At 46.4% G+C, this 24,638-nt stretch overlaps 1 protein-coding gene across 8 annotated transcripts in view; it reads left to right on the top strand.

Moving 5' to 3' along the window:
- The window catches only part of LOC144158603 (uncharacterized), a 74,537-nt gene that overhangs the window by 22,582 nt on the left and 27,317 nt on the right, over nucleotides 1-24,638 (top strand). For 3 of the 8 annotated variants that reach the window (XM_077689607.1, XM_077689602.1, XM_077689603.1), the window contains exons 6-7: nucleotides 12,139-12,234; nucleotides 17,881-17,943. In XM_077689607.1, the coding sequence (XP_077545733.1) occupies nucleotides 12,139-12,234; nucleotides 17,881-17,943 (159 nt within the window). Of the gene's footprint in view, nucleotides 1-9,162; nucleotides 9,365-12,138; nucleotides 12,331-17,674; nucleotides 17,814-17,880; nucleotides 17,944-24,638 lie in introns of those variants that run through there. The other 5 variants (XM_077689604.1, XM_077689609.1, XM_077689608.1 and 2 more) reach the window with 5 other exon arrangements.

Below are 24,638 nucleotides of genomic sequence, written 5' to 3'. Positions count from 1 at the left end.
AAATCTCACCGGTTTTCAACAAATAGGCTTATACGGGAGGGAATGTAGTTTTTGTTTGAATATAACTTTCCCAGCAAACGTTATGTGAAACTTGCCGTTAAGGCGATTCTATCAACACCAATTTTCATATTTCTTCATAGCTAGTTGACGGTGAGGTTGCTAACGTCTTTAAGATTTACATCTGATCTATATAAGGGCATCACCTAGGGGTGATGTAAAGCCATCACCTAGGGTTACTAGAAGGGCATCACCTAGGGTTACTAGAAATGTCTGTAAAACTTCTATCGAAATTTTCACAGCAAAACCCATATGAAAATTGTCTGGTATGACCATATGAAAATTGTCTGGTATGATGACTCTATCAAGATGACAGAGGTTTATAATATATCGGAAGGCCAACTTTCTCCCGGGGGGGCAAAGGCACAAAATGGCGACTATTGCCATTTAACTGAAACTTTGGCAACAACCTTCATAGTTTCGTTTATTACCAGCATGCTTAATAGGAGCATATATCAATTATAACACAGCACTATTCATTTGCAAGCTTAGTGATGTCTTGGATGAACCACGAATACCTCATAAAGCAGCTTGGTGTTGGGAGAAGCAAGCACAGCAGCTCCTTGCAAAGCAGCACTGCCGGGTCGAATAAACACCTATCATTGGAATGCAACAAATACTGTCCAATGCATCATTTAGCACTAAGGTTTCGTCCATGAGAGTTTAAAACTCCATAGCAACGTTAGCTCAACCATCAATTGGAAGTAAGCTGTGGTGCATGTAACGTCACTTTTTTTGTCCTATTTTACTTTTGTTAAATAACCTATACATGACAGGCACTTACTACACCAACCAGGACTCCGCTGTGCAAGCACCATTTCCTCTTCCATCACAAATGGAAGTAACAACGACCGTGTCAATTTGTCATAGCTGCAAGGGGAAAAAGTGGCAGCTATGCAATGCAACCAAGGTTGCCAGATTTGGCGATTTGTCACCAAAGTGGCGACTTTTAGACGCTCGTGGCGACTAAAATTTTAATGGGGCAACTTCGCTTTTTTTCTGGTTCTTTTGAGCACTGGCAGTTATTTATACATTCTCATTCTCCGTTCTCTTCCGACACCTTACTTCCAAGAAAAATGGTTCTATTTGGTCATTCAGTGCATTTCAGGAGTCAAAATGAAACCTGGAAGCCCATCAGAACAAGAAAATAGGGACGATATGGCGAATTCGAGAATAGGGAGGCCCCAAACAGTTGGTGTCACTCAAAATATACCTATGTACACAGCTGCATACCGGCACAATGCGACACTTTTGTTCCTTTTTTAAATATCGATCAACTGCTGTAAAAATGGTGTTCAGTACTTCGGCCAACGCTGTCAATTTAAAGCGTGCCTAGGCAGCTCACGAGCACATGAAAGTCCATGCAGGCGGTTGGGGATCATGCATGACAGTTTATAATTGGCACAGGAACGTGAAAAGGCAGCGAAAGGGGTAGAGAAGCAGTGTGCAGTGAACGAACGTTCTATCATCGTTCATATTGTTCAAGTACGTTTTTTAAACTTCCATAGTTCAGCTTTGTTTGTATACGTGATGAACAATTAGTTTTTCGGGCCCGTAGCAAATGGTGAATATTCGTGATGCAGTTTTGCTACTTCTCAAAATTTGTGCCCATTTCCTCTATGCAGGCGGTAGAAAAGCCTGTGTTTTACATCACTGTGGTGCAAATTGTGATTATCCTGGTTACTTTGAAATGCTCATTTAAAGGTGGCCACTTTTCTGGCTATTTTCCACGGATTTTTGCTCTGAGGACCTGGCAGCCGTGATTGCAGCACTGTATATGATGAAACAGTCCTTTTGCGACATTACAAAAGACGCAGGACACACTGAAACCACCACAAAGCTCATCCGCACAAACTCAGATCTTGCCGAGTTCTCGCAACAGTGCACGGCTCCTGGCGCTTTTTCTAAAGGAAACACAAATTGTTCCGGAAAACAAACCCAGCTGCTGGAGGTTCAAATTTGATATTAAAGTTGCGGTTTTCAATACTGATAACCTCAAAAGTGCATTAACCTGGAAATTGTAGGATTCATGGCTATGGGCCAAGGGATTGTCCCCATACTGATTCTGATTTTTGTCCTTTACCGAAAAAGACTGTCCACCCAATCATAACTGGCGCACGAGCTGATTAAGGAGTTGAATGTTGATTGTGCTCCATTTGAAGAGCAGTGATGTCTAGAAGAACTTGTGAGCGAAAGATGCGCGATGAAGTGTCTTAATCGGACCACTCATTCAGAACTGTGTTTTGTGTGAACCATCTGATGGCACTAATTTAAACGTTATTGTAACTACATTGCGATCCAGCTGAGGGGTTTGCAACCTACTTGCCACCTTCATGCGTACAATTCCACACTTGCTATGTTGAAGAGGCGGTCTGCTCCCAAAAGCAATAGGCAATGTGGACTCGGTGCTGCGAGCTCTTGCTCACTTGCTCAAATGGAGCAACATTGCTGGTGAATCTCCTGTTTGTGGGTATGTTCAACACTGAAGACAAGAATAAGAAGAAGGCGCCGAAATCTGCAGTGCCTACTTGGTATGTACGTCTTTTTATGCTTGAGGCATTGTTTTGTGGTTCCAACCTATTTTTGTACTAGATTTTGATTTACGTGTCTTGGTACGAGCTGTGGAATTGTCATTGAAATAATGAATGCCAGTTTGTTCAACCTGACGTTTTCAACCTTATGTTCACAGGTTAGGTTGGATGAAAAGTAGATGCCAAAATATTTATGATCCGGCACTGTTTCAAGAGGCATACTTCTCAGTCTATCTTGATAAAATGGGGTTGAATGTGCGTGTGAAGTGCACGTGTTTACATATCACATTTAAAGTCATATTGCATTTTTCACACCACATTTGAATAATGTTCAGATCACATTGAAGATAGCCTGTGTCAGTTGGGCTTTGGCAGCATGGGGAACAATGCAATCATCTGCGTAAAGGCGCACATTGCAGGTCAAAACAGGCCCCGGCAGAACACCAAAACTAACACTGGCAGCACCTGATTGACAGCCATTTATCAGGACACATGAGGTGTGATTATGAAAATAACCTGTTATCCACTGGAGTGTCACGATGTAGGCCAAGAAAAGACAACTTATGGAGTAGCAACGAATGCGGAACAGTATCAAATGCCTTTTTGAAATACAAAAATACGCAGTCTTCTGTTCTTTCAGGCGAAATGATAGGAAAAGATCATGGCTAAATTCTGTTAATTGGATTTTGGATTGGAAAAGACTAATTCTGTTAATTGCATTGTGGAGGAGAAGCCATGCCCAAAAGCCTTGTTAGCAATTCGTAAAATATGTATTATCTTCCAGAAGTTTTATTATGGCGTTATATGTTGTATGTTCAAAGATTTTACTGCAGACACTTGTGAAGGATATGGGCCTATAGTTATCAGGATTGCTTTTCGGGCCGCCTTTGATAATGAGCGTGATGCTTGGGTTTTCCCAATCCTCAGGTAAGTCACCAGTACTGATCCACTTGGTGAACAAAATAACTAGAAAATGGGCGATTGTGTCGGAACAGGCATGAAGGGCGTAAGTGGGTATGCCATCAGGTCCACCAGCACAAATAACTTTAACATTTTGTAGTAGCTTAAGTGCACTATTAAGGAGACAGTGACGGGATCCATTCATTCATCTATGTTCTGAGACACTCGGATTGTTTCCACAATAAGTTGCAGAGAAAACAGACTGAAACGATTGAAACAACTAGCCATTTCTTGTTTGTAAGGAAAAATTGTGCTGTTAACGTGAAGACTGGATATACGTGTATCTTCCCTGCCCTGGTAATAAAAAATTTCGACATTTCTTTGGGATTTTTCTTTAACTTGGTTTCCGAAGCGCATAAATATTTGGCCTTGGCAATTTTGTTCCGGGTTTTTATGTCATTGTAGAGGAGCCCCATGGCAGCCATCATGCTCAGTATTTTCTTTTAGGGACGAAGCCCCTTAGGGGGCCAGGCTGTGTGCGTCTCATGTCATCGTAGTATCGTGGTCTGTGGCCACGGTACTAAAACACTGGGACATGTTTTCCAGAGCCTCATGCTAGAACATAACATGTATAAAAGAACACACCGGTACACTCGCCCCTAGTTGCTTGAACAACCAATTAGGGCTGAAAGGCAAGGGAAAGCTACTACAAGCATTAGGACGGGGACCGAAGAGAAGGTAATACCGGACACGTGGCATACTAGCAGGGCGAGCTTAATCTATAAGCACAAAGGAGACAAGACTAAATCGAGCTCGTATAGGCCAGTCACTGTCACGTGCGTGATATATTGCAGGCAGTAAAATTTGAACCAGAGCAGTGGGCAGAAGAGAACAGAGTGCTATGGGAACTTCAAAATGGGTTTCGAAAGGATAGAAGTCTAGATGACAACCTATTTGTAGTAAGCCAGTGCACAGAGTTGGCGAAGATGCAAAATCGACCTTTGTGGTTAGCCTTTCTAGACATTAAAGTGGCATATGACAACGTATACACAGGGAGAAGCTATGGAAGGTTCTGAGAACGAGGGAGTGGGGGCAGAATTTATTAGCTTACCCAGGGAACTATACCGGAAGAACCAGGTGCAAATACCGTGGGAGAGGGTACTATACAATAGGCCGGTATACACCTACAAGGGTTTGAAACAAGGATGTCCTCTTTCACAAGTGCTGTTCATGATCTACATGGCGGGTTCAGAAAGAAAGCTAGTGGGCAGTAGGCTGGGATTCGATTTATCTTGCATTAAAAATGGACTGGTGGTGGAACAGCGAATTCCAGGATTAATGTACGCAGACGACATTGTTGATGGTGGATGACCGGATCAGGGCCTGATGGATATATGCGGAGAGGAAGCAACGCACTTTGGGCTATCTTTTAGCAGAGAAAAATCAGGGATCGTGGTTTTCAACGACGACACGGAGCGTAAATCAGTATCAGTTCAACAAGTATAAATACCACGGATAAAGGAGTATGAATATTTAGGCTTGACGGCACAGATTACACGCGTGTGCATGAGGCCCACCTCAAAACAAAAGTAAGACGGAACGCGGCTGAAAGGAAACATAGAGCACTGTGGGTCTACAACAAATACGAGGTGGTAAAGGGGGTCTGGAAGGGGGTCATCGCACCAGAATTGACTTTCGGAAATTTGGTTCTGTGCATGAAACCAGAGACCCAAGCGGGCCTGGAAGTAAATCGGAGGGCAGTAGGTAGGCTGGCCCTAGGGGCCCATAGCAAAACTATGAATGAAGCGGTACACGGGGATATGGGCTGGTCATCCTTTGAGACAAAGGAAGCGCAAAGCAAAATAAAATTTAAGGAGAGACTACGTGACATAGAGGAGGAAAAATGGGCCGCGCAAGTGTTGAGGTACCTATATATGAAGAGCATGGACACGCGGTGGAGACGGATGACTAGACAGCTGACCAAGCTGTACGGAAATTCGGTAGGCAAGGTGGGGTATACAGAAGGTTAAAGCAGCAGAGACGACGAATTTGGTATAGAGAATGGAAGTGAAAAAAAACCCTGGAGACTTGTAGAATTGAGAAACTAGAAATCGGGAAGGAAGGTTTTTATGGCAATACGCGAGGCAGTGCATTGCTTTTTGAAGCATTGGCGGGGTGTCTGAGAACACAGGCATACACAGCTAACTACAGGCAACAGGACGAAACTTGTGTATGCTGTGGCAGGGATCGGGAAACCATAGAGCAGATTGTCATAGACTGCACAGAAATACGACCGCGGCAAGACGATGGGGGAAGCGACGTTTACGGAGGCTTTCGGATTTGGTGTGTGAGTGGGAGCCTCAACTTCAGGGCCATAGAGGTGACAAAGAGGCAGCTGGAGTGGTGGTGGAAGAGAAGTAGAAAAGAGTGGGTAATATACCACGTTATAATTTAGAATAGAGTGGGAAGAGAGCGGGTAATGTACGAGTAATATACCGCATTATAATTTAGAACAGAAGAAGGCGGAGGAGTGGAAGTAAATGGGAGCAGGTGCAGGAAAGGGGGGAGGGAAGCGATGGGAGTTTAAAACTGTGGGGGGGGTGGGGTAGGGGAATAACCTAGTGAAGGGAAGGGAAGGGCAAATAACTAGAATAACACAGGCAAGTCGGTTGGTGGCAACCGACGTCCCGATACAAAGGGAGGGTCTCTAATCATCATCGACTGCCATTCTCCCTTTGTGGCGCTGCAAGCGTACCTACAAGTGACAAATTGTGGTTATTTAACAGGTGAGTTTAACAGTAACGTCCGACAGCATCGAAGTGGAGATGCACGTCGAGCTGTGCCTTACGGAGAAGATTTCAGGGGGCAGGAAGCTGGCTGGTTTATTCCTCACTAAATTTGTCGCATTTGCGTGTTGTTGGTAGGAGCCGAATTACGATGAAAAGACACCGTGCTTGGCAGAGGTCACCGCGGCCGCCGCAATCTCTGGAAGACATTACGGATAATTGTAGACATGGCTACGAGCAACGTACACCAACTCTTCATAGAGTAATTGTAACAACGTTGGCTGCGAGTGTGCCAATCCTTCCCAAGACGACTTGCAGATCCTGCCACGGCTGCCTGGAGTCAATGACTAAGAGCTGCTGAAAGTCTACTATGCTGAGGATGACTTTCCGTTAGCTTAATACATTGAGCTGAAGCACAAGGTGCAGGCATTGGTTCAGGCAAAGTTGGCCGAGCACAACATGAGCCTCTTCCGGTCACTACACTCGGATGGCAAGTCCACCGCCCAGAGGTTCTGGAGGTATGTCACGTCATGGGACAGGCCAGCCCCCCTCCGTGCCAGCTTTGGCATCGGCTTCTGGACACCCTATCCTAAACTTGAAGGGGCACCTCACCGAGCACTTCACTCGTGTATTTCAGGACCCCGATCCTTCTGCTGAGATGTGTGGTGGGCAGGGGGAGGACCTACCACCTGACTCTACCTCAGCCAGGGCCAGGGAGGAGAGCCCACGTTATGCCTTCTCAGGGTCGGCGGTGGACCGGGCCTTAGCACATCTGTGGGCTCGAACAGCCACGGGTCTTGATGGTCTGTCAGCCCGTCTACTAAAGGGTCTTGGTCCCAGTGCAAGGGAACAGTTGGCGTACCTGTTCACGGCCATCATAGAGGGAGCGCCAATCCCTGACGACTGGCGACTAGGCAGGATCACCCTTGTACTTACAACTCTGCACACCTGGGGAGCCACCGGCCACTGACCGTCACGAGTATGGTGTACCGGCTGTTCACGAGCATCCTCAAGGACTGGCTCAGCGGCTGGGCCGAGGCGCACAACCTCCTGCCGGAACTGCAGAATGGTTTTCGACGGGGTCGCAGACTGGACGACAACCTGTTCATGCTTAGGCAGTGTGCAGAAATCTCCAGGAAGGAAAGCTGCTCCTCCCTGGTGTGCTGCTTCTTGGACGTAGAGAGGGCATATGACTCTGTACCCCATGCTCTTCTCTTCTAAAAAGTGGCACTTCCGGGTCTCCCGGGGGCCCTTCTGGACACGGTACAGCGCCTGTACGAGGGCAACTCTGTCGTGGTGAAGTTTGGTGGCACTCAATCGGCACAGATCCAAGTGGCCAAGGGACTCCGCCAGGGGTGCCCACTTTCACCACCACTGTACATTTTCTATGTCGCTGGCGTAGAGCAGGAGCTGCTCAAATCAGGCCTTGGCTTTGGCTTGAGATTCAGCACCAGGGGTCTGGACGACAAATGCAAACTGCCAAGGTTGGCTTTCGCTGATGACCTGGTTGTCATGGCGGAAAGTTTGTCAGAGCTGCAGGCACTGTTGGACATTAGGTATGTATGCGGAGATCACGAAACTGCAACCTCGGTTCAACATCGAAAAGACGACAGTCGTCTGCCTTGCTGGTGGGGAGAACGTAGACAGTACATGCACTGATACTGGGCGTAGAACACCTCACCACTCGAGCGTCGTACAAATACCTGCGTGTGTGGCTGGGGGCAGACGGGGGTTTGTGCGGTGACCAGGAGGAAAATCTCTGCGGCACTTTGCACTGCGGGCTCAAGGCATCCTCAGACGTCAGGCGCTGTGGGGCTGCAACCGCTTTGCGATGGTACGCGAGCTGTGGAAGCTGGTACATGTGCCATCTCTCACATTCGCCAACGCCGTGATCGGCCTTCCTTCGGAGACCAGGGAATGGCGCTTGAGCGACGGCAACGCGAGGTGGGACGCACATCCGTCGGGTACGTGCCATGGCTGTGCAGGGCGATCTGGGCTGGTCCTCCTCTGAAGCGAGGGAAGCCTCCAGCAATCTAGCGTTCAAGGGCTGCCTGATGAAGCGCGAACGCTGGGCACGCCGTGTGTTTGAGTACCTGGCGGCGACGTGGCTGCTCACAAAGTGGACGCGCAGATTATATAGCCCGGAGAAAAAGTACGGCCTCTTCCGAGAGCCTGTGGAGGCGGCGGCCTCGGCAACAGTGTGGACGCGTGAAGTGCGGCGGAGGATATGCGAGCAGGAAGGGACGGAGTGGCGCCGTGCGTGCTCCGGAAAGTCATCGCTAACCCTGTACAGAGCACACAAAACCACAACAGCCTTGGAAGAGTCAGTAGCATTAACTCTATGCTTGGAAGCACGCACCTCTTCGAGGACCGGGCAGGGGCACTGCGCACGTTGACGCGGCAGAAGAGGATAGGCAATTCTGTGGAAAACGTTATCGACGTGATGTGTCGAGCTTGTGCGCAAGCTGACGAAACAGTTGAGCATGTGGTGCTGCAGTGCGCTCAGCTTGGACCGCACAGGGATAGCGAAAACAACATGCCGCTGCATGTTGCACTGGGGCATAGAGAAAAGCGCCGTCTTGAACAATGGAAGAGGGCGACCTTAGACCGGTAGCAGCGGAGGTACAGGTAAAGTGAACTAGAAGAGGACTGGGAAGCGGGGTAGAAATTCTTCGGACACAGCTGTCTTATGCATCCTGAACGTGCTGCTTATTTCTCTCGCCCTCCCCCGTTTTGTTTTTTTTGTTCATTTTCAGTTTTTGGTTAAGGCAGACATCTCTCACCCACCGTTGCAAAAAGTAAAACCGCACCATCATCATCATCACAACCATCATCAGTCCAGCGGAGGAGCCTTATACGCTTGCAGCGCCGCCAGTGTCAACCGTAACTTCACCGACTAGAAGTTGTGACGGCGCTCCGCACTAAGGTGTGTGCCAGACCTTTAGGTTGACAACCATTTGCTGAGCACGAAGTTATCTCAATCGTGTTCTGTTTTTCTGCTTCGCAACCTGTTTTATTGTGCACCACTTCAATGCTGCCAGTAGTGCATGCGTGAAGTTGGTCTGCGTTGTGACACGTCCGAAGGATCCGGTGAGCTTGTGCGCACACCTTTCTCTTGGCCTCGTAGCAGCCTCTGATGAGGTCTTTGTGCGCTTGCTCGTCGCGCTCCTGTTCCGAACATCTTTTGCCGTCTCGGGCGTCCGGTGCGCACTGCCTCTAGCAGCTCGGCTGGCTCCGTCAACTGCACGAATGCGTGTTGTCCCACGGCTACCCATGTCTTTAGCCGGGTTTGTGGAAGCGTGGCCTCCGCGATCAGCTGCCGGCGGCGCGCCGTTGCTCCGGCCGTCCCATTCGGCGCTGAGCCAGGCGGGGAGGTGTAATCACGGCCGGACTGGAGATGCGGCGAGCGCGCACTTTCATACGGCCTGCGCGCCCAAGGAAACGATACAGCATATTCTTGACAGAGTGAACACGCTTCGAACCAACCCTCTACCCTCCCAATTCTCCTTTTTCTTCGTCGACGCATCGCCTCTGGCCGAGTGAGCCGACGACGCTTGCCGCGCGTGTTTTGGATCTGCCGCGGAATATCACCGGTACCAATGAATACTTTCGCTGCTATGTCTCACCAGAAAGATGACTCGTTGTGCGCTTCAGTTGCATGATGAAGAGTTTTAGCTGAATGTTTTTGACAGTGCGCTCCGCTGCCGGTGGTCCGCTCAGCCCGACCGGAGCGTGAGCAGCAGAAACACTTTTAGCTAAGCGATAACCGTATCTCCCTCGACGGGAAATCATTCGCGTCCCTGGTCGTGCCCTGTGCGTGTGCAAGCCAAGACATCATCCGACATGAAAAATAATTGATATTTCAGTCACGGAAAATGCCGTGTTTATTGTCTGTCGTGCCATTTTCATATAATATAATACAGTCGCTGATAAGATATGAAGGCCTCGCATATTTTTCTTCATGTGCCCTGCGTTAAAATGTTTCTTTCAAATGTTTCATTCCGCACTTCCGGATGATGATGTTAGGCTGTTTGACCCTCTTATACCGAAAATTCAAAAGGAGGGAAGGAATCGCCTATTTTAAGGACGCTCATGTAAATTAACACGGACAGGTATCACCTGTAGCCACGGCAGAGCTAGGGCCACGGGGTAAGGCAATGCCAAAAGCGTGCGTGCTGCTCCTCTACCCCGCCCGTGTTGTAGGTCAACTGGCAAGGGTTGGGCCGCAGCGCCACAAACTAGCGGTGATGAAAGGTGGGAACTACACCCGAAGCGCAGGCCGTATGAAATTGTGCGCTTGCCGCTCCTACAGTCCGGCCATGGTGTAATTTTGTTAGCTCCTGTTTCCGCCGCGACGTGGCGGCCTTAGCCCATGGCTGAACAGATACTCATCTGGTCGACGCTGCCTGCACTTTCAGTTGTAAATCAGCCTTCGTTGTCACGTTCTCATGCCAGAAAAACTCAATATGTGGTCGATGTGTTTTGGCTCGATCCTACAAGTACAAAGTTGTCTACCATGCGTTGTTTAAAAGCAACGATTGTCTTTGCACGCAGCTTTAGTGGTTGTTTGTTTGAAAGCAGAATGCCATAGCACAGGGTTTTGTCACATTTCGGGCAGAGTGAAGGCCAGCGTGCTGAATTCTTTTTCGCTGCTACAACATTGTCGCGTGATCTTGCAGCGCGAAAATATGCTTTTTTGCCTTTCAAGTTGTTTCGAAAGCTCTGGCTATTTACTGTGAGTGTGCGTGCGTGCATGCACGAAAACAACGCAACACCAATAAGCTCTCCTGTATTGGGCAGGCAACTACGATAGTCAAAAGATGTAAGTGAGGCTTCCACGGGTACGAATCAATCATTTTTTTGCGTTTTCTTTTAATACGCCTTGGGGTCTTAAGTACTACTGCAATCTCGCTACGAAATTATTTGCTGTGAGTGAAAATTTCGCGGTTTTCCGCGATTCGTTTCACACCGCTATCAACTCAACACGTTTTTTTTTTTTTCAGAAGATTGTTTCTGATTTTATAGATTTGCTGGGGTAATATTCTGCACATAATTTGTCGGCATGGGTTTTTTATTAAGGGTAATATTTGTTTCAGTGAGCAGTTTACCTCAAGGTGATCACTAATATCTGTATGCGTAATATTTGTACTGTTAGGGATACTAGTAGTTAACACATCTAGTGGAAAACTACCAATCATAACTCGTGTAAAAAATTTTATTACATTTCTTAGACTAGATCCATTTATGGTAGACTGGAAGTCTCTTTGTCCATTTCTATCTGCAAGCATACATGTCAGTAAACGGCACCACCACGTTTACCCTGCCTATTGCGGGACAAATACTGATGGCCATTTGGCCGTCCCCACTTGACCCCACCTCTGATGCTGAATTTTACGTCTCCATAAATAGTATCGCAGTAAAAGTTGTGCCAAACGTTTCAAGTAGTGTTGCCATGTCGTCTGCTTTATTTGTCAAAGACCACACGTTTAAATGAGAAAAAAGGAAGCAACATGGGGGTGGTTCTGTGTTTACTAACGGTTGGATTTCCGTCGGTTCAATTCTTGTCGGTTCGATTCCCATAATCTGATTCTTGCTCAGAACGCACGGAATATGCGTTCAGTGCATTCAAAATAATATGTACGAGATTTTCAGAAATAAGGCCGGTGAACATCTTGTGTTTTGGAACCATGCATGACTAAAAAAAATACTGCTGTGCAACAAATTCACTTATGCTTCACCATGGGGCATAGTCTTGCCAAAATTTCAAACGCACCAGTAACTACCCTAATGGCACCCGTAACTACTTCTTCCTTGCTCCTGCATTGGTGTGCAGTAATTTTTTTATTATTAAACGTCTCCCACAGGCTGCGACGGCCGAGTTTTCGCCCTCTACACGCGCTGCGGTGCGGCGAAAGACGTGGCCACACCCCTTTTCAACGTACGCTCTCTCCGGGCGATTGGTACGGCCAGAGCAACGGTGTGCCACCGGCAGCTGATCGCAGACGTCACGGTGGGAGAGCTGAGGGCTATCTACCAGCAGTATCCTACAGGCGCAGGTTGAGGGCTGATGATGCCTATTCCATAGTGAGGGCCGAACTGAGGCAGTTTTACGCTAACCGTGTCGTAAAACCCAGGCGGCTGGAGATATCTGAAGCGCACTTTTGAATTAAAGTTACGCAGTGTCTAGAGTTACGTCCGACGGAACCCAGAATCGAAAACTGGGGTTACGTCCGATGGAACTTTAAGCCAGTTTCTAGAGCTACGTCTGACGGAACCCAGAATTGAAAACTAGAGTTACGTGCGACGGAACTTTAAGCCAATGTTTTGAGTTACGTCCGACGTAACGTAAAGCACACAAAACATTTTACAGCCAACGGCACCAAATACCGTGACGCTGTGTAGGTGTATCCGCAATATTATTGAAATGGTCGCTGGTACAATACATGACATTAAATTCCAAAACACAAATGTTGCTGCTTTGCGGCCAAACCGGTTCAGAATGAATAAATCATAGGTGACATGTTTGGCACCGCCTGTTTCCCGTCGGTCGAGTGGTCAGGAGCGTGATATAAGCGCCCACTATACTGCAGTGATGTGGGTTCGAGTCTCACCTGCGTTGATGTTTTCTTTTTAATTAAAGGATTCAGATTTTTCTGTACTAGTCCACATACACTTCTTTCCATATCCAACACATGCAAGCAAAGGAAAAGAAGGGAATTGTCCAAATAGAACTTCCTGCCGTGGCAGCAGCGCCAGTTTGTAGCGTCTGCAGTTTGTGCTGAGAACAAATTACATGGGTCAAGAGCCTTTTAACAAATGTAATTAATACGTCTTGGGGGGGGGGGTTAAATATTTGACCTGATTATTCAGCAGGCTTTATGCACTCAGACGTATTTATTACAGTTGTCACCTATGATTTATTCATTCCGAACCGGTTTGGCCGCACAGCAGCAACATTAGTGCTTTGGAATTTAACGTCATGTACTGTACCACCAGCGATCATTTCAATAATGTTGCGTATACACATATAGAGCGTCCTGGTATTTGGTGCCGTTAGCTGTAAAATGTTTTGTGTGCTTTACGTTACGCCGAACGTAACTCAAAACAGTGGCCTAAAGTTCCTCGGACGTAACTCTAGTTTTCAATTCTGGGTTCCGTCGGACGTAACCCTAGTTTTAGATTCTGAGTTCCGTCGGACGTAACTCCAGAAACTGGCTTAAAGTTCCGTAGGACGTAACTCTAGTTTTCAATTTTGGGTTCCGTCGGACGTAACTCTAGACACTGCGTTAAAGTTAACACTCTTCAACATTACGGGGGAAACACCACCGCATAAACTACCCTAGGATAAAACCAGAGCCGCACCCCACATGCCAATTATTGCACAGCAAAGTACTTGAAATACGTCGCGAATAGAACATCTTAATATGCAGTTTTCATGAAGTGGGGAACGAGGCCTTCGAATGTGGTGCAACCCAGCCAGGCAGGGAAGCTTGCTTGTTTCTGAACAGTTGTTTATCCGACGTCTCCGCCAAGTCTAATGAACAAACAGGCAGTGCATGTTGTTCTCCCCAAGTTCGCTCCTTCAGCCTCTTTTCCACTGGCTTATCTTGTCCTTGGAGCGCTCATGACAATTCAGTGTCATTGAGGTGTTGCTTGTTAAAGGTGCCATGAAGACAAAATACAGCTTTGCTCATTTTCAAATAACTAGTCTTTAGTAACTCTCTGAGCTGCATTCCAGTGCAAAACACGGTATTTTAGCTAAACCCAACAAATATTCAAAAACACAAATTTCGCTTTCGTGGGATGTTGATTAATTGATTGTAGGGTTTAATGTGCTGACACAAGGCAAGGCGATGAGGGGCGTCGTTTTCACCGGATTAATTTTGACCACCTGCGGATCTTCAGTGTGCGCCGAAATCTCATACACGCGGGCTCTGCAGGGATGTGTTAGGGAAGTAGTGACGTAATGTGAGCCAGCACTACTAAACATAGTTCTCACTGCCTTAACTACCTGCCGTGGTGGCTCAGTGGCGAAGGCGTTGGGCTGCTAACCACAAGGATGCGGGTTCGATTGCCGGCCGCGGCGGCTGCTTTTCTGATGGAGGCGAAAAGCAAAAACGCCCGAGTGTACGACATTTTGGCGCACGTTGAAGATCCCCAGGTGGTCAAAATTAATCCGGAGCCCTCCAGTACAGCGCACCTCATCGCTTGCGTTGCGTCGGCGCTTTAAACCCTACAATCAATCAGTGTCTTAGCTGCGTGTTAGCATTCAAGCGACAAATGGAACTGGAGTCCCCACTTCAATTGCCCAGTCACGTTTCTTGGGGGTCTTAGGCCGATGGCCGCTGATCGCGCGAACAAGATCGTGACGTAAAGAAATTGCCAGAAAGCGGCTGGGGATTCACACTGGTAAAAGGGGTACTGACACAAAATTTTGAAGGTGAGATAACTTCGGAGATGGATTGGTGTGAACACATGTACATCATTTGCAAAATATCAGTAGCAAATACAGCCCAGAACATATTTAAAATCAGTTTTAAAGTGTGCGAAATGCAACCGAGCAGCCAGCAGAGTACCTTGCGCAATCGACATTCCCTGGATTTTTTGTAAATAAACAACGTTCCCTAGCCGCGGCAGCAATTTGCACTCGCAGCACCGGCGTCACGTCCACGGACGCTTTTTAATTAAGCTGCTCAAGAGATCAGTAAGTGGGGGCATTCGCAGAAACTGCCGGCGACGCGGATTCGACGATGCTACGGCTGCTGTGATATCCGTCCAACGGTCTCGTGGTCAGCTTTGTTAACACAAAATCTCGCGCTTCGCTGCACTCGCTGAAACCGAAACTGTGACTGGCTGCATTTTTTAAAAAATGCTTCTAATTAAACAACAATTGCACGCTGAAGCAAATGAGGTTTCCACACGTGATAAGTAGGTCAATAGCTACTTATCCTAACAAAGACAAACCGTGATGCAAAATTTTTGTGTCAGTGCCCCTTTAATATGTTTTCCTTAGTACTTCCATTATCTGTTTGAGGTTTACAATACAGTTGGGTGTTGTGGTTATCGGGAGAAAGCAGCCCTTTAATGAACTAAACTTGTATTTTGTTTGCCTGGCTCCTTTGACTCTGACACTGGCCTATAAACGAAGGTAGACTTGTTCGGGCCTCGTGAAGGATGCCGTGGAAACTTGTTCAGGCATGCTCGATTGAAAGGAGCACTGCTTTCAATCTCTGCTACAGCAACTACCAGTTCTCTGCATCCTAGAGCCATCCTAGGCAGTAAAAGTTGCAACAACCAGCCACAACAGAGGATGATGGGGACGAGGCATCATCCTTGTGGCAATTAGTGATGTTTAAACCACGGAGCAAGAATTATTGAGGAGGCGAAACAGGCCTTGCTCTGGTGGCACGTTAAAGCCACGGCGCCGGGCACAACACCGACGCGCCCTCTGTCGCCAGGCACCTAAAGGAAAAGGCTCGCTGGTTCAAGGTCAGTCAGTGCATAGCCGGCTGCTATCGTGGGCAGACGACGCCGACGAATCCCTCGCACGACTGGACTTACATTGGAGTCGATTTGTGGTGGAAGAAATCTTCGCGTTTCAAACATCGTCGCTGCAAGATGAAGGGGCTTTGAATTTTTTAGAACACGAAACCTGCAATAAAAAAATTACACCATCTTCCCACGTGGGAACCCTGAGGAGATGCAAAGCCATGCAAACTCGAGATGGTTCCAACGTGGGAAGATTGTGTAATTTTTTTGCTTTTCACCTTTATCAGAAAAGCGGCCGCTGCGGCCAGGAATCGAACCCGCAACCTTGTGCTCAGCAGCGCAACGCCTTAGCCACTGAGCCACCACGGCAAGTCGCTGTCAGAATCCTTGGCGTCCATTGTCAGCTCATCGGATGGCGCAGACCGAAGCAGCAACTGAAGGGAGCAGCGGCGCGGACCTGGTTTATTTGAAGTGGCGAGGAGGAGGAGGAGGGGGAGGAGGAGCAGCTCGCACAGCTGTTGGGGAGAAGAGAGAGTGACGTTATCACAGCTGGTGTGGTGAGGGGGGAAGAGGAGGAGCGCACACGGGTGGTGTGGAGAGGAGGGGAGAGTGACGTTATCACAGCTGGCATGGAGAGGAGGAGAGGTGCGGACAGACGCCGAAAGGACAACGGACATAGCCCCGAGCAAGAGATGCTTTGCATCTAAAATCATGGCATGATCAGTTCCAGTGAATGATGTTTCTCATCCTCTCTGCCATTAGTTTATATTTAGACTGCCCTAACTTCGCTGCCCTGCCTGTGCAACATGAAAAGTGCGCATATATCTGAGAAGCCAGCGAGAGGCAAAAGCAGCGAGAGGGAACAATTCGTGGCGGGAAGGCGGAGTCAGCAGACGTCATCTGCTCCGGGATTCCTTCTAGTACTTCGTTTTATGCGCGGTACAGCTCGTAACTAGGGAAGTATTTATCAATAACTGCTGCTAAAATGTCTAGCACTTCCGTGTATTTATCTTACAGAAAGAAATCTGGCAATTTTCACAATATATTCATTGATATTACGATTTGTGCGTCCGTCCATAGAACATGCATGTAAACTATGGCAACCCGCTTGACGCGTCATCTGTTGTGCTGCTGCGCAATACTGCATTTCCTCCTCGCCAAACAGTGACATTACACGCCGCCCGCCCACGCTGTCCCAGTCCAGCAGATTCCCCTCCTGAAATAATTCTTTCTCCGTGGCTTCAAAAATTGCTACAAAAAATGGAAAATATGCTTGCCAACTTCAACTTGATGACTGCATAGAAGATAGTACGGCATTGTGGTTTGCTAGGACACAAGCTTTGGAAGTATCACTCTTCAGGCACGACAGCCAACAAATACTGGTCCCTGGATCCTTTCTGAGAGTAGGATGTGTTTGTATTGCACATGTTCCACTTATCAACTTTTATCACATATTCGGTCTCCTTTATTACAGGAGGCCTTTGAAGTTGGGATTAGAGGTGAAAAAGTGCTTCACATAATAATGGTTCTGTTTTGTAGAAATATGTGGTTCCTTAAACTGCATTACTGCAGCCTTTTTAATCCTTTCAACAAAAAAAGCTTGTAGGACTGATGACCGCAAAAAACCTGGAACAGAAAACATTGGCACATGCAGAGCAATGGTGTGACAGCTCCTCCGATCCGGGCTACCACAGAAGCCGCTGAAAAAAATGCATGTAGAGTTGTTGGTCCTTCAGTGTTTCTTTATTACAACAAAACGGCTGTTTAACATTTTGTTAGCAGAGGGCATGTCTGGTGACTAAAAGGTATGCATGCCATTACCTGCAAGAAGTGAGACTAGCGGTAACTTTATGACTGGATGTCTTGGTGTTTGTTTAAATTTTTACTGATAGCTGTGTTTTCCACTTTCAGAAGAGACATGCTGACAGCAAGCATAGCACGTGCAAGTTCGATTCCTTAGGGCTCCGTTATAGCAATGTCTGTGGAAGTCACCTTCAGCTGGGGTGCATCCCGCAGCCAAAAGACACAAGCCGCCGTTACTACTGCTGCCATAGGTACCTGCCCAATTTGATATAACGGCCGATATGTATGTGTTTTGAATTCAACTTTCTTTGCAGGTACACAGTGTGCTCGGACGTTCCTCATCAGCACAAGCTCCCAAACAGAAAAGAAATTTCCAGGTTAGAGGTCCTGTTCTTGCTTTTTTTATGTGCATTCTATATATACTTAGCAGTAAAGACCAAATCATAAACAAATGTCTATTTTGTTTTTTTGCATTCCTCTCACCTCACTTTTATATATGAGCATGCATTAGAGGTTAAGATGTACTTTTATTCTGTTTTTATAGTGCCTTGGGTGCCTATTTTAGCGTTTGTGCCTAAATGCCTATAAATATCTATAAATGCATATTTTGAGGAGTGGCAACTATATAGACACTATTTAGCCTTAAGGTTCACTTTTAACTGCAGTTTGACATGTTACCAGCAGGGGTGGAAGTGCTGCTCCATTTGCTCCACAGTGCTCCAATCTGCTTTTATTGCTCCATCCTGTTCCAAAAGGCAGAATTGCGCCAAAAATGCTCCAAAGTGGCACCGCAAGATCTGTGGAAACTGAGGTGAAGTTTAATGCATGTCGCATTGAGCACGAAGCAGTAAGCACTCATTCGTTCAGCTGTCAGTCCCGACATGGCGTGCTCCGCTGAACACCCTAAGGGATGCTCGGAGCTTGGAGTTGCTTGTCACAATTTCTCGGTCTCCTAATGACGGCGCGGTTTTGCGGAACTTGGGAGTGACCTTGGGGTGCGGGTGAATTCATGAACTTCGGCCCGAAATTCAACTTCCCCACACAGTGCACGGTGCCGTGATGCATGCGTCGGCACCAGCCGTCGTCGCAGTCTTTGCAGTTAGTGTAAAAAAAGCAATAATTAAAGTGGTTTGTATATTTGAGTCGGGCCTTCGCCATTCTATCTTATCAAGAGTGCGCGCCATTCCAAAGGCGAGATGCCACCATGCCCTGCCCACCAGGCGATGCTCTGCATAAGCGAGAGGGAAGATCCTCTTACGCTAGCAACTATCTGCTAGTAATCAGCTCCATTGTTATCTTGTCCAACGCTGCCTGTTTCTTGTGTGGGGGGGACTGAGCGTTCTTTCCCCCTCGTCCATCTGCCAAGAAATCGTTGATAAACACCCGTATGTTACTTATTTGGATAAACACAATGCACTTTCACAGTATTTTTGCTTAGTTAGAAGTATGTATATTACGGGGTCGATCCTTTGCTTTGTAAAAAGGAACATTTAATTATTGTTACCTTCTCTGGAATCTGGTTAGGTATAGTTCAGATTACCTGTAGGTAATTACTTCCTCTCTCAGGTTCTGTTAGGTGTAGAATGAAGGTACACTTTCTATGTTAGGTGCAAGACAGACCATTTTGCCTAGCTCGGGTCTTGGTTGCTTTCCATGGCAGTAATGGTGTTATTTTTTACTTGTCTGAAGTGTAGTTAGGTGCAGCTGTTTAAAGCATCACTTATCTCTTTTTTTTTTATTAGTGATTGCTCTGTCAGCTGCGATGCTTCAATTCTGGGAACGTATATATTTCTAACTTGTCGACGAATTGGTCTGCTCGGTATTGATCAATTGTTGCGTCAAAGTTGCTTGAATGTTCTTGGTGCTTACTAGAAATGAAAAACTACAAATGACGTTTGGCTCTAGAAATCTTCTCCCGAGCACACTTGCACTGCTGTGAAATTCGCCTGTTGGTGCTCCAATGCTGCTCCAAAACAACAGTATTCCTGCTCCCTGAGCTGCTCCAACTGTCTCAAACCCGCTTCCACCCCTGTACCTGGTATCGTTGACTGTTTGAAACTCTTGGAAAACAACCGCAAGCAGCAGTGGAATGGAATGCTCATTCTCAGTGACAAAAGGCACAATTTTGAATCCAAAAATCTAGAGGTGGTGGTTTCTTTCCACAATTGTCACGGTGATTCCGGGACTAAGTTTCATGTGCTTTCCAAACATTTCTTCAAGCATGTGCAGTTGCATCCTTGTTTCTAGAAGCGTACTCAAATCCAACTCTATTTCTAAATTCAACGGTTGAGCATTGAACAAGCCTTTGTTAACAGATCACCAAGCCTATGTTAACAGAACAGGTCAACGCCAAAGTAACTGTGCCTCTGCATTTCCCTACGCTCTTAAACTAGCAGCCAAACAGATGTTGTTTTATCCTAAATCTGCTTGGCTGCTAAACCTCTTGAAAAATGCTCTTCAAATATGTGAAAGTGTATTTGACAGTGTTAGGACAACTTGCCTGAGTAATTAGGATAATATTATTGTTCATGCGATTTTCTTACACAGTACGCCCACGACGTACTGTCTTGACAGAGGAGTTCTGCAGGGGTCTATTCTTGGTCCACTCCTCCTCAACTTAGCTATGAATAGAGTCGCCCGCAAACTGGAAGTGGACTAAGCTACTCACTTTGCAGTCTGCGCTGGTGGTATTGTTGTATGGACTGAAGCAGCAAATTATGACAACAAAGACCTTATTCAAACCAAACTGCATGCTGAAGTATTCAGTCCTGAAACGTCCCTTTTGAATTTTAACTTGTATCTTTGCCCAAACAAGACGGAGTTGCCATCACACATTGATGGCATACGCTTAAGAAATCCAATGCAAGTCATCCGACTCCAAATTGGCAACACAAGTATCGACTCCAAGAATTGTACCATTACAGGGTTGCACAGGTCCTTGAAAACCTTGAAAACCTTTGAATTTAGAAGTGTCAATTTCAAGGCCTGGAAAGTCCTGGAATTTTAAGTGGCCCTTGAAAACCCTTCATTTTTCTTGAGAGAATCAATGGCCCTGTCTTTTCACAAGAATTTGAAGTGTTTGTCATGGATTTTAGGTGTTAACAAATGTGAAGAAACACTGTAACAATCAAGTTTCAGTGTATTGCGTGAAATTACAAGTTTGGTGGATTTCCATTATTAGAAGGCAACATTGGGAGCAGGCACTTGTCAATCCAATCTATATGACGACACAATCCAGTGAAAGCCAGCTTCTGTTCTCTATCTTGCATCTTCCATCTAGTCTGTGGACGCTTGCTCATTGCATGTTTGCTGTGCCTCATACGCTCCATCTAGGTTTGCTTTTACGTGCAAATGGTGGACGTGTACATAGTTCATCCTGCCTTGAAGCAACACTTGCTCAATTTAATTTCAGCTGATACTCGTGCTGACAAAGCAGGAGGTGCAGGCAACATTAACTAAGTTTAGAAATCAAACAGCCTCAGCAAAACACAAAGAAGACAAAAAACCTCTAAATACCAGCCATGAAATAAAAAAAAATAAAGCTGGGGGAGCATATACAAACCAGTTAGCACCTATCTAAATGTGCACTAATGTGCCTAGGTATTGTGCAATAAAAAACTTTTGCATTGTGTTGGAAAAGTTATAAATAATCCCAGATAGAACATTAGATGGGGACCTTGAAAATGTGTTTTCTGGTCCTTGAAAGTCCTTGAAAACCCTTGAATTTTTGCTTTTGAAGCCTGCACGAACCCTGCATTAGACTCTTTGTTTAACAAGTTAGCAGTTGTAATAGCCCTAATGCGTGGATACATTTACATACCTCATGGAGATACACCATGCACCTGATATCGAATCTCTAACAAGTATGGCGGTTCTCGGCAATTAGCCCGTGCTGTAGCCCACGCAGGATGACATATGGTTTCCCGTCTACGAATTCAAGTCAAGATAAATCCAAGAACTCAGAATTCTGAACAGGACACTAATCAGGACAATTACCAAACGTCCAAGGCATATGCGAATGGTCATTCTTGAGCAGGCTATCTGTCTCCCACCTGTCATTAACTTGGCCAAAGAAATACAACTCTGATTTCTGAACAATCTCGAGCATACTCCCCGGGGACATACCATACAGAGGTGGGATCTTCTAATAAGTGGATTTGACGCCAGGACCATCCAGAAAACACTTTCACCATGAGAAGGACCTATACTTGGCATCATTCGACGCCCCATATTTCGGTGACACCCAGAGGCCAGAGGACGATATGTCCAACAGCTGTCAAACGACAAGGAAGAAGGTGAAGTTGGTCTCTTTACCGATGCTGCCGTTACTGACACTGCTGCACGTATCGCTTGGAAATTTCCAGAGCATTCTCAGCTAGATGGCTCTCGCATCATTACTGAAACCTGTCGACTGACCGACGAAGTGGAAATCTTTAGATTGTTCGGTGCTCTATGAAGCATTCATAATCTCTCAAAACAACTAGAAACAAGGAAATACAGACTCGTGACAGACTCTTACGTGGCACTCCAGGAGCTTAATAAAGCCTTCACGGAAAATTTTACAGCTAATTTCATACTAAAAACAGTTCGTGAGCTCAATTTTGCAAGAATCCGTCTGCATGGCTTGGACACCAGCACATACACTAGGAGTGCAGGGTAACTGGCACATAACACTGCCCGGGAGTGTGTACAAAATCGTCCCTTCGTCCCCCTGATCATCACTGAGTGCGCTGCGTCCACCCAAACAGATGTACCCAGTACCAACTCACAAGAAGAGTAGCGATGATTCAAACGACTCAGCAGGAAATGATTGGCAGAAGCTTCCCCACCTGGTTTTTTTTACATCTTTAAGGACGTTAATGAGGAGAAAAATCTTCGCCAACGAGGTGTATGCAGATGCCACGTATAGACCGGACATAATTTCTAAATGGGTGAGAAATCAGGCTTCGGTGTCTAAATGTACCTTCTGTGCAGCACAGACCACCCCCCAATCTTTTCCATCTAATTTGGTCTTGTTCAGCTTTCTCAGCTGGCAGAGAACAACTCCTAGAGTCTCAGGCAGCCCTGCAATCACTAACAGCGCACTTGAAGCTTATTAGTGGTGATCCCCGCACCCTTGAAAGGGTTGCAAACTTTGCTTTAAAAAATGGTCTGCACAGAGTTGTATAGTGGCTTACCCACCCTTTTTTCTAGTGTTCATGCACGTGATTGTACCCGTGTGAATCTTCCTGATAGTGCTCCACATATCAATGACCAGTGCCTATGTGAACACTCAAACCATGCCTGCAGCTAACCGGAACAGAAACTCTAAATGATTACTACGTCATGTAATCATTACTTCTAATAAGTGTCTTTCCATTTCCTTTTTCCCATAACCCACACCAGGGCCTTAGGCCTCTTCTTAAATAAAGGTCATTCATTCATGAGAAAATTGCTGGCGTTGTACCTAATAGTCCTCATGTAGAAGATTGTTAATTTGTTTATTTGTAGTAATTATTTGTCTATATTTTTGTGTTGGAATTAGACTTCATCAGGTAGACATGCAATACCACTTTTTAATCAGTATTCACAGCTCTCAAGTATTTTTTGTACCTGTTTCACTGCATGTGACGCCTGCACAAGCGATAGTACCCCTTTAACATAAATGTGGGCACTGTACTTGTAGAATTAAGTCAATAGAGCACTATTAGTCCAGCAGTTTTACTGGACAATTGAACAGCTATGTTCAATTTTTGGCACTATGTGCTATCATAAACAATAATGAGCAGTTTTTTTGTCCTAGAAAGAGGCCTTGCACATCTTCGTTTATAATTATTTGCAGTTAAATTTATGGCGCCTATATTTACGCTGTTCGAGGCCCCAATTGCTTTGCCTGCGTATTTTTGGTGCCTAAAACATGCTTCTTGAAGCCAAGAAATCGAGCCTATACTGATCAACATAATAGAAAAAAACAGATTAGTATATCATTATTTTTGAGCCCCTTCTCGTGTACATGGCGATATCCTGAAGCCGTGATGTTTGCCTGTTCCAAATACAAATTATACCCAGCATGATGCTGTTAGCATAGGGTCTGGGAAACAATGTGTGTCAGATCAGATGTGTGTCAATGTGTGCCTTTCATTTGCACGTGCTTATGTTTACAAGGGTAGCCCTATATTGCGGGCGAATTACTCTAGATCTCAGAAAGATTCGGGCGAGATATATTATCATGGTTCAAGGGGTACTGCCCGAAGGGGATTCAGATAACGTGTAGGAATGAAGGGCCAAAGAAAAAATTGGCGCAGCTTTCACCAGTGGTGCAAGGCTGGAGAAACAGCAGAGCTGGTGGCCCTTCTCCCTATGTCAGAGACCCAGCTGTTCAAAGCCAACGTTACCAATAACCCAAATGAAATAATGCTGGGCGCCCGGAATGCGATGATAGCTCAATCAGGTAGACACATTTTCATAACGCAAGGGACCCAAGTTCGATTCCCACAACGGGAAGCATTTTTTTTCCAATTCAAGGTTTTTTGTTTGCATTGGACAAGTTACTGCTGGGCTAAACAGCTCCACTGTTATAAGATGAAGAGGATGGGGATTTTAAATTAGCTGCCATGAAGTGGACCAACTACGGAATGCTGTTAACGCTAAAGGTTTGGCAGCAGCGAATAGGAGGGTGGCAAGTGCGGCTGAAGCAAAGAAAGCCTACCAGAGCATGCCGCGACTGCTGGGAGAAAGAACCGAAGCCCAGGGCAAGCGGGCTGAAGGGGCGTACAAGATCACCTAACGAGCAAACAGCACGAGCGGCGGACCGACCTGTCGTCTGGGACGTGGCCAGGCATTGACAATGCCATGCAAGCCTGGGCTGGTGCGGGCCGACATTGCATTGGTCCCAGCCTCCAAGTCACACGTCCAGCCTGTGCATTGGTCACTCCAGTGGTGACAATCAGGCGCCCAAGTCTAGCCTCTACGCCTATCAGCCTATGCTGTGATGGTCCCAGCACGGTGACACTTCGAGATGTTCCCAGATGCCTCCTGCTGCAACAGCAGCGGGTACCAAGGCCAGGGGCTGCCTCTTGCTGCATGAGCTACC

This window comes from Haemaphysalis longicornis, unplaced genomic scaffold (genome assembly GCF_048455015.1).
Source record: "Haemaphysalis longicornis isolate Haplotype H1 unplaced genomic scaffold, Haemaphysalis longicornis Haplotype H1 scaffold_10, whole genome shotgun sequence".
Taxonomy (NCBI): domain Eukaryota; kingdom Metazoa; phylum Arthropoda; class Arachnida; order Ixodida; family Ixodidae; genus Haemaphysalis; species Haemaphysalis longicornis.
This window is presented reverse-complemented; position numbering and strand designations above follow the sequence as displayed.